The sequence below is a fragment of the Hemitrygon akajei genome, chromosome 5, assembly GCF_048418815.1.
Source record: "Hemitrygon akajei chromosome 5, sHemAka1.3, whole genome shotgun sequence".
In the NCBI taxonomy this organism is placed as follows: domain Eukaryota; kingdom Metazoa; phylum Chordata; class Chondrichthyes; order Myliobatiformes; family Dasyatidae; genus Hemitrygon; species Hemitrygon akajei.
Window position 1 is genome coordinate 173,650,454 of NC_133128.1, and position 13,203 is coordinate 173,663,656.

Consider the following 13,203-nt stretch of genomic DNA (forward strand, 5'->3'; position numbering starts at 1 on the left):
TTCCTCTGGGCTCATTTTTTTTGTAGTCTCTCTCCATTTAGGTAATAGCCGTCTCTCATTTCTTATTGAAGTGCCTGACCTCAGGTTCCCCCATATTAAGCTCCATTTGCCACCTTTTCACCCAATCACTGAATATCTCTATATCCCCTTGCAGAATCTCAACCTACACCTTGTATTTTCTTCACTCCTTGATAACTGAGTTGACAATCCAGAGACTCTTCACCAGTTGCAGCCCTCCAGATTGAGAAAGAACCCATTTACTGCATTTTTTTGTTTTCTATTTAACAGCCAGTTTGCAATCCAAGCTAACAAATTCCCTCTGCTACCTCATGTAACCATTAACATTCTTAATGAATTGGGAACTTTATTTATGCCAGCACCTGCAATTCAGAAATAAATCTTTCAGTATTTTGTGAGGCATTTAAAAATTCATATACACTTTTTCCCCAGTTTTGCTGCAATAAGGAATAAATATTTTATTCAAGGAACCTGTGGATGATTCTCTTGATGACCTTGGAAATCTTGCCTCAGGCTATGTTGTCCATCCTTTAACTTCTCGGTCTCATCGTTTCCCTCTGCATGTGGAATAAATCCCAGCAGTCCTTTGCGAAAATTGATTTTCCACAGAAGTCGGTTTTGCTGTATATGAAGGTTACTTTAATCAAAATTAAAAATTGTACATGAAAATGAGGGGTGTGGAATTCAGATGAGTTGCTTTCTAGTGTTGGACCAAGTTTAGCTGCACTTAATATTATAAGAAAACTTGAAATTCTGAAATAAAAGCAAAATATTGGTTAGGACGGTGGGTGCTCAATGTAGGTGAATGTTAGATATATACATGCAAGAAGAATATGTGAGCTCTATTTCCTTCTAAACCTATTCAGTACAGATAAACCCAATCTAAAACAACAATTCAGCAATTTCTGTTCGAGAACATCTGTAGGCCAGGCAATATCTGTGGATAGTTAAATAGCACTTTAGTTGAAGCCTCTTCATTTTCTGGTTCTACTCTTCATCTTCCTCCTTTTTCCCTCTCCAACTACCATATCTTCCATCTCTCCACAACCCCACCCCTCATATGGCTCAATGTTCAACAACCTCTATCCCCTTAAGTTCACCAATCACATTATGCCTCTGTCTCACACCCCCATTTTCCTCTTTATACTGACAATTTTCCCTCCACTCCATCCTGATGCAAAGTTTCGACCCAAAATGTTGACGATTCCTCCCCTCCCCCACCAGATACTATTTGGAGAGCATAGTTTTTTTGCAGGAGAATGGAAAATATTCTGTTCACCTCCTGCACATAACTTATTTTCTAACCAACACAAATATTCCTGTCAGCTGATGATGACCAGGCAAATCCTGTATTGCCTTTTCTCTTCATATTGCTTCAGTTTGAACAAAAATATAATACTCATATTATGTAGTTATGTACAGTTCACTTCATATTTACATGTTTTGTAAATTTAGCATTTTAATGCAAAGTACAAATTTTGTTCTGTTTATTTAAATATCTAGGTAATTAATTCCAGTTATTCAGCTCATATATAATTGTCATAAATTATAAAATTAAGCCCATATGTATCAACCATAATTTGAAATATGGATAGTATTAATGAGAAATACCATAATTTTGTATGTGGTCTGATATAGCATTTTAAAGTGTAGAATATTGATACTTTTTCTTTAGTACCATCATTGTTTAAGTTAAGCTGCCAGTTATTAGTAGGTTATGGGAACTAGTGTTGTGTTCAGTCCCACTCGAAACTAGGTTAAGTCTTCTATAGTTCATGGGAAAAGTACTTAGAGAAAGCAGAGCTTTTAACTTTATCAGTTTTCGTATAGTTAAAGAGGCAGATGTCCAGTGAAAAGTCTTTTTCACCAATGGTTGCTTTTTGTATTAATGTTTTAACTGTTATTTAGCAGAAAATTGAGCTAACATTTAATGCTTAATTATCTAGAAAAATAAGAGAATATCTGTTTCTATGTGGCAGCTTCTGTTCACAGAAGAATTTATGAACATATTTTAAAGGGGGCATGAGACATAACTAATTAATTTCTATCTATTCTTGAGTTTCTTTGATTTATTCTTAAACTTTTATAGTCATATTTTTCCATTGAGAAGTACTGTGCGATACTTAGCTAAATCATTGAGCAGGTTGGACTTTTGTACATGCTTGTCCAAACTAATCTTTTAAAAGTTAGTTTAGTTTTCAGCTTTTTTCATTACTTCTTCATAATTCCTGCTGGTATGTAAAATATGATATCAAAATAAATTAAAAAGCAAAGAGCTGCAAATGTCCCAAATCTGAAACAAAATCTACCAGCAACAAATTACTTAATGCTTTGGGAGATATGGTAGTTCAGATCTTAGATTTTCAGTATTATTTACCAATAATATTAGGATGCGAAATGCCAGTGTTCTTACGGATTCTGCATTTATCAAAGGCATTACTTTATCACAAGAATTTGTATTGGAGTCATTATTAACTTTAGCATGCTCAGTAATTCAGATTACACATAGATTTGTTATTGTTTCATGAACCTTCGGTAACAAAACTGTAATACCCCTGATGCCAATCAGTTATTTATGCTTCTTTAATTACAGTAGTCAAATAAAAAAAAGGTGAAGTGTTCAAAAACAAATGTTAAGTTTATAATGTAAAGATATACATGGTACCGTACATTTTAATGATGGCATCTCTTTCTCTGCAGTGGCTTCAGCTGGTGTAAAGCATGGGGCTGAAAACACAGCGTCCTCGATGTTTTTTTGACATAACTGTCAATAATCTGTTTGGTAAGAGAAAAGGTTTACAGCAATTATGTTGTTTGGATGAATGAGTAAGATATTTAATGTACTGAATTGATTGGAGATCTTGGTTAAACATTTTGAATTTATGTTGTATTGCAATTACAAGAATTTTACTGACGTCACTGGTTTAGAATCCACTGAGGTTGGAACTTTGTTGCAAGTTTGGGTTGTGTGTTTTAAAAGAATGAGTGTAATTATTGGAATGTGATCATTAAAAAATTTCAAAATTGTAATGTGCAAGGATAGTTATGGTGTGTCTTGAGTCTCTAGAAAAAAAATAAATTCCCATAAATTGCGAATTCTTTAGCTTTAGACGGGGAGTACTCAACTTGCACTTCCCTCAGAACAGCAGTTGTTGGCACTCAGAAATGGAGTACTGTATATCAGTATCATACCTTCTTGGGTCACCTATTGTAAAATTTTCATGTGGAAGTACCCTCCCACTCTTATTCTCAATAATATGCTTTAACTCTCACTGCAAATAACCTTTACTGTTCCATTGTGGATTTTCTGCTTCTGATAAAAGGCCTTTCCTGAATAAAACTGTCACTTTATAATTTGTGTGTATCTAGATTTAGTTTTACGTAAGTAGTAACTCGATGAATGCAGTGTGATATTGAATTAACAATTCCCACAGAATCTTCAATTGTAATTGATGCATATATTATCTTTACAGTGGGCAGAGTTGTCTTTGAATTATTCTCAGATGTGTGTCCAAAGACTTGCGAAAACTTTCGTTGTCTCTGTACAGGTAAGTTTCAGCATAATATAATAATACTTTGGCAAACTAAAGCATTTAGCTATGCTCGGTATTATCTGGTATCTCTTGGCCTTTTTGTTTTAACAACTTGCTGCCTAAAGTTAACAGCTTCTTTAAAAATGATTTTCTTCCATACTTCTGACACTTAGATCTACTTCATTTTCACCTCTCTTAACCTCTGTGCTAGCCTGTGATGAGCTCTGGTAACAATCTCAAAGACCACAAATTTGTACCTCAGTCACACCTGTCTCACTCACCTATTGCTAAAAACATTATCACATACTTTGATAATTATTTCAACACGTGTTAACCATTGTAAACTTGAGGCTCTGTAACACTTTCTTTCTTTCTTTTTATATCTTTTTATTAATTTTAAACAAACATAAGAGAAACACACAGAGAGTTTGAGAATACATAATTAATAGGTTATATAAATACAAATAGATGATAATCCATATATAATAACCTCCCAAACTCATACTGATTACGAAAAAAGGAGTAAATAAGAAAAAAAAACCTCCAAAAAAAAAACCTCCAAAAAAAAAACCTAACCAACATGGGCCATTGCATTATGTCAAATATACACAGCAGCGTCAATAACTCCGTACCTCCATCCAAATAATTAAGGACAATAAAAGTAAGGTTTAGGAAAAGTCAGTTTAGCTGATATGAAAATGTTGAATAAATGGTCTCCAAGTTTCTTCAAATTTAACTGAAGGGTCAAAAACAACACTTCTAATTTTTTCTAAACTCAAATAAGAAATAGTTTGAGAAAACCACTGAAATATGGTTGGAGGATTAATTTCTTTCCAATTCAATAGGATAGATCTTCTAGCCATTAATATAACAAATGCAATCATCCGCCGAGCTGAGGGGGGATAAACAACTATTATCCACCATTGGTAAACCAAAAATTGCAGTAATAGGATGCGGTTGCAATTTAATATTCAGAACTTTTGAAATAATACCGAAAATATCTTTCCAATAATTTTGCAAGCAGGGGCAACACCAAAACATGTGGGTCAATGAAGCAACTTCAGAATGACATCTGTCACAGGTTGGATTAACATAAGAATAAAATCGAGCAAGTTTATCCTTAGACATATGAGCTCTGTGTACAACCTTAAATTGTATTAAGGCATGTTTAGCACAAATAGAAGAAGAATTGACTAATTGTAAAATTTTCTCCCACTGCTCAGTGGGTATAAGGCAATGAAATTCTTTTTCCCATTCCTTCTTAATTTTTCCTGATACTTCTGGCTGTATTTTCAACACTTTCTTGTAAGTTTCTTAACTCACTGTATCTCAGTCATCCAGCACACCTTGCACTTGCAGACTTGCATTGGCTTTCTTTTAATTGATTTTATTTTAAAACTCTTGTTCTCTTTTCCCAATTGTATATCACCTTACATTCCTTGGTCTTTGCTGCATCCAGTTGCTAAATTGTCAACTGCTAAACCTGCAGTTGCGAAGTGTCCAAGCTTCATGATTCACAAAGCTATAGGTTACAGCATGAAAATTTCACCCCTTTTAAGTCTGTGCCAACTTCTTCCAAGGGCAATCCAAATGGTTTTACTTCCCTGCTCTCTCCCCACAGCCTGCAATTATTTTACTTTTCTTGATCTTGTACTCTTTAAATGTTATCTTAAAATTCGACTTCCATTACTCACTTTGGCAATACTTTCCAGATCCTAATGTTCTGTCCTGAAAATTAACAAAAAAAAGCTTGTCAATTATAGTTATTTAATTATCTTATTTCTATGTTCCAATGTTCTTGATCCCACTGCCATTGATCATAGTTTCTCTTTATCCACACTGTCCATATCCTGATATGAAATGCATCTCCACCTTCTTCCTCTCAATTCCCAAGAGAACAAAATTACCTTTGTTAGACTTTCTTAAAATTAACTCCTCAGCCTCTTGTCAAGGAACCCATTGAAACCCATCACTTTAAGCAAACTTCTAACGTTTGGCTTGAAAAACACCTAGTGCAACTCAGTCAATATACGATTCATAATTCCTGTGAAGTTATTTGGAATGTGAAAGGTATTATTTAAGAAAGTAATATTGTTCTTTCATTATGAATTCTTAAGTCTCCATTTACATTTGAAACTGCTTGGTTAAACTTATCATGCTGAAATCACAGCCTTACACTAGTAGAGGTATGTGTTGTTATATAACTCTGGTCTTTAACCTGAATTGTAGAAATATAATTGTATGAAGACAGCATTTGTAACTTAAGCTGCAGCTTAGTTGGTAAAACTGTTACTTCTGACTCGGAACTGTAAGTTCAAGTGGAAAGTGGAGCAGCAAGTCCAGGCTAATGATTCAGTACAGTATTCAATATGACCTTCCCTCTGTCAACACATCAGAATTGTGCAGTGTTCCATTGTATTAGCTGTTCTTCAGGAAATGAAGTACTTCATGCAGTAGGCCTTGACAGTATTTGGGCATGGGATGATAAGTGGCGACTATCATTTGAGCCATATGAGCCAGTCAGTTCTATCCTTGACATTCAGCTGCTTTGCCATTGCTTATTCACCATCATCAACATAGTGGGGGTGGGAGAATCAGCATTAACTACAGATTTCACTGGCTCACCCAAAAAATGCTGTTCAGAAGCTGAATGTTTGGTGGCAGATATCTGGCCTCGTGACACTCACTGCAGATGAAGAACAACTCAGGAATATTTTTTTTTAATTAGTTTTTCAAAACATTTTACAAATTAAAAACCCCAAATCCCAATGAGGAGCATTAATACAGTGCAAAATTAAGCATACAATAACAATATGCTACAAAGGAAGAGAATTTAACAAAAAAGCACCTAAATTAAAGACAAGTGAGCTGAGTGTCCTCCCCAAGCCCCACAACACAAGAAAAAAAACAACAACTCCAGACCAACCACAACACAATATAAAGAGTATAGGTCAGGACAGTCAAACTCCCAGACTGTGAATACACTTAGCAACAGAGGATAATAATGCCTACTACCAGAAAAAAAAAGGGAGCTGAAAGCAAGGGACCGAAAAGAAGAAAAAAAAAACCCTAGTCAAGAGGAAGGTTATAAAAGTACTCGATAAAAGGTCCCCAGACCTTATGGAACTTTAGATCCAAATTAAGAACTGAATAATGAATTTTTTCGAGGTCCAAGCAGGCCATAATGTCGTTAAGCCATTGCGCATGAGTGGGCGGGGCAACATCTCTCCATCTAAGGAGGATCAAGCGTCTAGCCAGGAGAGAGGCAAAGGATAGTATTTGACATTTGGTCGGACCCAGACATAAATCTGTCTCGCCCCAAAAACCGAATAGAGCAATTAAGGGGTTTGGTTCTAGGTGCTGATTCAGAATACCCGATAATGTAGTGAAGTCATCTTTCCAGAATTTCTCCAAGTTAGGACAGAACCAGTACATATGGTTGAGAGAGGCCACGACCCTCTTGCATTTATCACAGAGCGGACAAATGCCAGGGTAGAATCGAGATAGTTTAGATTTAGACATATGGGCTCTATGAACAATCTTAAACTGTAAAAGGCAATGGCGAGCACAAAGACAGGTTGAGTTAACCGATTTGAGAACTGAGTCCCAGCTCTCCTCGGATAAGGAGATATTTAAATCCTGCTCCCAGGCCATTTTAATTTTATCCACAGGGGCCCGTCGTAAGGCTGCTAGTTTATCTCGGATAATTGATATTAAACCTTTACCTAGTGGATTAATGGAAAGAAATAGGTCCATAGCATTTTTCGCAGGCCTTTCAGGAAAGTTAGGAATTAAAGAAGCAATAAAGTGTCGGATTTGGAGATATCTGAAAAAATGAGCGTTAGGCAGGTTGAACTTAACAGAGAGCTGCTGAAAAGAAGCGAAGCGATTATCAATGAAAAGATCTTCAAAATGTCTAATGTCCTTCTATACCAAACATGGAATGCTGAATCGTACGTAGTAGGTAAAAAAAGGTGATTATGTGCGACAGGGCTAGAAACGGAAAACCCCTGGAAACCATAACATTTCCTGAACTGAGCCCTGTTATGATACCAGCCCCCTCCTTTGTGAGAATTGCAAGAGCCCTAGAAAAGGGGGGGTCAATGACCCAAAAGAGAGAGAGAGAGACAGGCTGAATGGACACAGGAAATGGAAAGACATTCCACTGGGACAAAAGCTGGTGACTGTGGCATTGTTCTCAGGAGACACCTGGGAACTGCAGACGTGCCAACTCGCAGGGACATTGTAAAGCCCTCGGGCAAAGTGGGCTGGTTGAGAGAGAGATTGCACCACCTGCAACCTGATTGACACCTGAGATCCCGTGAGGCAGTATAAAGAAGGGTCTGAAAGAGGACGACCCTCAGACGCACCAAGGAGACACCAAGAAGCACGATAACGCTTCCCGTGGGAACGGGAAGCCATTTTGAAATAAGCCACGTGCGTTAAATTCCGAATGCGGGGTTTGTGGCTGGAACCAACGGAAGATCGCTTTTAACTAACAACGGGGAAGATCGCTCCCCTGATTACACGGATGTAAACGGCAAGTTTTTCCGTTTTATCTCTCTCTCTCTCCAACACGTGAAACCGAAAGCCTGCAGACTTCAGAGTGACTCTTTATATTTCCAATTGGACTCAGTATTATATACCCTAGACAACGAAAGAGCCTATTTCTGATTGATTATGGTTACACCGGTGTTTTAGATTGAGTTTTGACGATTTGAATGTTTTGTATTAACCATACGTTTGTGCCCTTATTGAATAAAACGTTTGAAAATAGTAGCATCCGACTCAGCTGATCCATCTATCTTTGCTGGTAAGTTACCTGGTTACGGGGTTTTCGTAACAAGTGGGGTTCTCGTCTCGGGATTTGACACCAAAAAGGGGGAGGTCAGTCAATCGGGCTGTAAGTCCAAACTTAAATCTGGTTACGCAGGTAGTCAGACGGGAAACCAGCAAAGATGGATGTGGGTGAATTCATGAGAAACCCGACGGTAGAGGCGCTAGGGAAGGCTACAAAATCAGACTTAGTAAGTTTGGCGCAGGCCTTAGACCTCACAGCGGTGAAGCCAGCAATGAAAAAGCAGGAAGTGCTAAGGGTCATACAACAGCACTACGTTGGGAAGAAGGTGTTTACAGCTGAGGATTTGGAAAATATTCCCGAAAGGAGATTAGTGAGTGGGACAAATCAGGCAGAGTTGGAGAAAGCAAGGCTGGAACATGAGTTTAAAATAAAGCAGCTAGAAATAGACGCAGCTCAGAAGGCTGCAGAGAGAGAAGCCGAGAGGGCAAGAGAAGCCGAGAGGGCAAGAGAAGCCGAGAGGGCAAGAGAAGCCGAGAGGGAAAGAGAGCAGGTGTTCAAACTAAAGCAGCTAGAAGCAGAAGAGAGAGAGAAACAGAGGAACTATGAATTGGAGCTGGACAGGCGAAAACAAGAGCGAAGAACTCAAGGGGGAGAGAAAGAGGGGTTTGATATTAGTCGGGCGTTGAGGTTGGTCCCCCCGTTCGAGGAGACGGATGTTGATAGTTATTTCTTGCTCTTTGAAAAGGTGGCAGAGAATCAGCAGTGGCCCAGAGAGCAATGGGTGGCGTTGTTACAAAGTGTGTTACGGGGAAAAGCACAGCGGGTATATGCCGCGCTGCCCACAGAAAGGGATGGGAATTATGATCAAGTAAAGGAGGCCATTCTCCGAGGTTACGAGTTAGTACCTGAGGCGTATAGACAAAGGTTCCGAAATTTAAAAAGAGGGTGGAATCAAACGTATACCGAGCTAGCCCATGAGAAGGGTGTGCTCTTGAATCGTTGGTGCACAGCTGAAAAGGTGGCCGAGGACTATGGGCGTCTCAGGGAGCTAGTTTTGATTGAGGAATTTAAAAGTTGCGTTCCGGAAGAGATCCGAATGTATTTAAATGAGAGGACGAATCAGTCCATCTCAGAGATGGCTAGGCTCGCAGATGAATATGCCCTAACCCACAAGACAAAGTTTTCCTCGCCAAAAAGTTACCCGAGAGACCGTCGGAATGGTAGGGACAGTCCGCCGGCTAAGGGAGAGACTCCACCGGGAGCTAGCACAAAAAGTGAGGATAACAGACAGGAAACCTGGAGATCTCCTGGTTTAAACTGTTTTAATTGTGGAAAGGTGGGACATATTGCATCAATGTGCTTTGCTCTGAGAAAGGAGCCAGAGAGGGAGAGAGCAGCGATCCCTATCGGGCGTTCAGTGGTAATCAGGACGTTGACAAGAGGGCCCCAGGTAGATGGAGTACCGGAGGGGCGGGAGACATTTAGTTCCGAAGGAACCGTGTCTTTGAGGGAAGGGGACCCCCCCATCCCTGTACGAATTTGGAGAGACACGGGGGCGGAACTATCGTTAATTAGCCGTAATGTGTTAAATTTCGGCCCTCGGACGGGGGAGGTTGCCCTGAGAGGAATCGGGAACCAGATCACGGTCGTGCCTTTGCATAGGGTCTTTCTCGATTGCGAGTTGGTGTCGGGACCTGTGGAGCTAGGAGTCCTGCCGGAGTTACCGGGGGAGGGCGTGGACCTCCTGTTGGGTAATGACCTCGCGGGTGGGAAGATGGGAACCGCCCTGATAGTTGAGGCCCCGCCCATGGAGTCCCCGAGCTATCGCGCATGCGCGGTCACTCGCAGCCTGTCGAGAGCGGCGACTGGGACCGCGCGCAGTTTGAAATTGGCCCAGACGTTTTTACCGACCCTACACCACGAGGGTTCAGAGGGTGGTAAAACGGAAGGTAGTAAAGTAAAATGGGGTAAGGGTAAGGAGATAGCCCTCCCCTTAGTGAAGAGAAAGGTCCTAGAGGTAGGAAATAAAGATGAGAAACGGATAAAGCTGTTAAAACGTCCAGAGTTGGACGTGGTTGATCTGTCTGGTTTGGCAGAATTGTTTGGAGAAGTTGAGAGTCCTAAAGATGTTCTCGATGGTCCCGAGAGTGAAATGAGGGCAGTCTTAGAGGAGAAGGGTACCCTTGCCGTGGAGAAGTCAGCTGAAATGGCCGAGGAGGTTGTTTCAGCTCGCAGGGTTGCGCCTTCCCCAACGGGGGGCTGCCTAGAGAGTAACTGGAAGGATCGGGGGACGTTAGAATTTGAAAAAGGTACGGGTATTGAAAGCCTGGAAGGGGCCAATGTCCCGTTTGAGTGTGTCCAAGATGGGGGCGCACGTGGTGCTGAACCTGGTAACAGAGCTCAGGGGAAGTCTGAGGTGTTTGATTCAGGGGGACGGGGCGGCCGTCCTCGTGAGTCAGATAGACCTGGTTCGGGGGAAAAAGGGGTTAACCTTGGGAAGTGTGAGTTCCCAGAGGGTTGTACAGAAGGGGGTCTTCAGAGTTAATGTGGAGTTTACGAATGGGGAGATAACTGTTGTTGTGGAGGGAGACGGGAAATCTGTAATTCCCAAATCAAAGGAAGAAAATTTAAGGTCTGGATTGATGTCAGAAGCAGCAACCAGGCTGCAGAGACAATGGCTTGGTAACACGGTGCCTGCGAATCAATTACAGGTTGATTTGGAATGTAAAGGTGCCCCACACGCTATTGTTATTCAAGAGGGTGCTGTGAAAAGGCAGAATTTGAAATGCTGTCTGAACAAAGCGAGATCGCTTGCGGATCTTAAATTGGAAACTAATAGCATGACGGGTCCTGAAGAGGAAAACGACAAATGGCCTAAAATTAAGGAATTGGGTGGTCTAAGTTTGGAACACGCTGACAAAATAACTCCTATGAAAGGAGCGGGCGAAAGCTTATTTCGCCAGGGTGCCCAAGATCGCCACGAGGGAATTAACCGGAAAAAAGGCGAGGGTTAATGGGGGCGCGATTTTTAAAATAGCAGAAGCCGGTTTTAAGGGATTTTGACAAAGTATGTGAATAATAAAGACAACACCCATGGAAGCTTGACTGTTAAGTTTGAAAGTAGCATAAAAATTTGTCTTTTGCATGAACCTTTGTAGATGTATGTAAGCTAAGATCACACCTCCTTAGTTATGTTGCCGAAGAAAGCAAATAAATAAGGTGGTTATTGAGCTGAAGTTTGATGCTACCAGGCGTTAGTAGGGCACACGAGGTTAAGGTATTAAAGGAAAGGGGCACTGTACTTGTTAACTGTTTAGATGCTGACTTGAATGTATAACTGTATTACTCTGTATTAGATTCAAAATTTCTGTAAGACTGTACCACTCTGGGTTTTAACCGCTGGTAAAAACCTTTTTAAGAGGGGAGGTGTTATGATACCAGCCCCCTCCTTTGTGAGAATTGCAAGAGCCCTAGAAAAGGGGGGGTCAATGACCCAAAAGAGAGAGAGAGAGACAGGCTGAATGGACACAGGAAATGGAAAGACATTCCACTGGGACAAAAGCTGGTGACTGTGGCATTGTTCTCAGGAGACACCTGGGAACTGCAGACGTGCCAACTCGCAGGGACATTGTAAAGCCCTCGGGCAAAGTGGGCTGGTTGAGAGAGAGATTGCACCACCTGCAACCTGATTGACACCTGAGATCCCGTGAGGCAGTATAAAGAAGGGTCTGAAAGAGGACGACCCTCAGACGCACCAAGGAGACACCAAGAAGCACGATAACGCTTCCCGTGGGAACGGGAAGCCATTTTGAAATAAGCCACGTGCGTTAAATTCCGAATGCGGGGTTTGTGGCTGGAACCAACGGAAGATCGCTTTTAACTAACAACGGGGAAGATCGCTCCCCTGATTACACGGATGTAAACGGCAAGTTTTTCCGTTTTATCTCTCTCTCTCTCCAACACGTGAAACCGAAAGCCTGCAGACTTCAGAGTGACTCTTTATATTTCCAATTGGACTCAGTATTATATACCCTAGACAACGAAAGAGCCTATTTCTGATTGATTATGGTTACACCGGTGTTTTAGATTGAGTTTTGACGATTTGAATGTTTTGTATTAACCATACGTTTGTGCCCTTATTGAATAAAACGTTTGAAAATAGTAGCATCCGACTCAGCTGATCCATCTATCTTTGCTGGTAAGTTACCTGGTTACGGGGTTTTCGTAACAGCCCATATACGCAAAGTGTGCCTAACAAGAGGATTAGCTATTGATCTGGGCAGACTGCTAGGGAGTGCAGAGCCAAGAAGTGCAGAGATAGATAATTCTTTAGTGGAGCTCAACTCCATTGCCACCCAGTTAGGGCACTCAGGTTGGCCGTGGAAGAAAGACCAGAAGGTAGCACAACGTATATTAGCTGTCCAATAATATAAGTGAAAGTTAGGTAAAGCCATGCCACCCTCTTTTTTAGATTTTTGGAGGTGGATTTTATTAATTCTAGAGCGCTTATTCTGCCACAGATATGACAAAATAATAGAGTCTAAGGAATCAAAAAAAGATTTAGGAATAAAAATTGGGATAGATTGAAATAAGTATAAAAATTTGGGGAGAACATACATTTTAACAACATTAATACGACCTACCAAAGACATAGATAGAGGTGACCATTGTACCAGACTCTGTTTTATAATATATGAAAGATTGGCAAAGTTTTCACGAAAGAGATCTTTAAACTTCCTTGTGACTGTAATTCCAAGATAAGTAAATTGATTATGGACTACTTTAAAAGGGAGATCACGAAATATTAGTTCTTGTGCTTCTTTATTAATTGGGAAAAGTTCACTCTTATGT

General features: G+C 40.4%; 1 protein-coding gene across 1 annotated transcript in view; it reads left to right on the forward strand.

Annotated features, from left to right (window-relative positions):
- ppig (peptidylprolyl isomerase G (cyclophilin G)) overlaps positions 1 to 13,203 on the forward strand; it is a 62,331-nt gene that overhangs the window by 14,746 nt on the left and 34,382 nt on the right. The window contains exons 2-3 of the mRNA XM_073047255.1: positions 2,719 to 2,800; positions 3,492 to 3,566. Coding sequence (XP_072903356.1) covers positions 2,740 to 2,800; positions 3,492 to 3,566 — 136 coding nt within the window. The 5' untranslated portion in view covers positions 2,719 to 2,739. The remainder of the gene's footprint in view (positions 1 to 2,718; positions 2,801 to 3,491; positions 3,567 to 13,203) is intronic.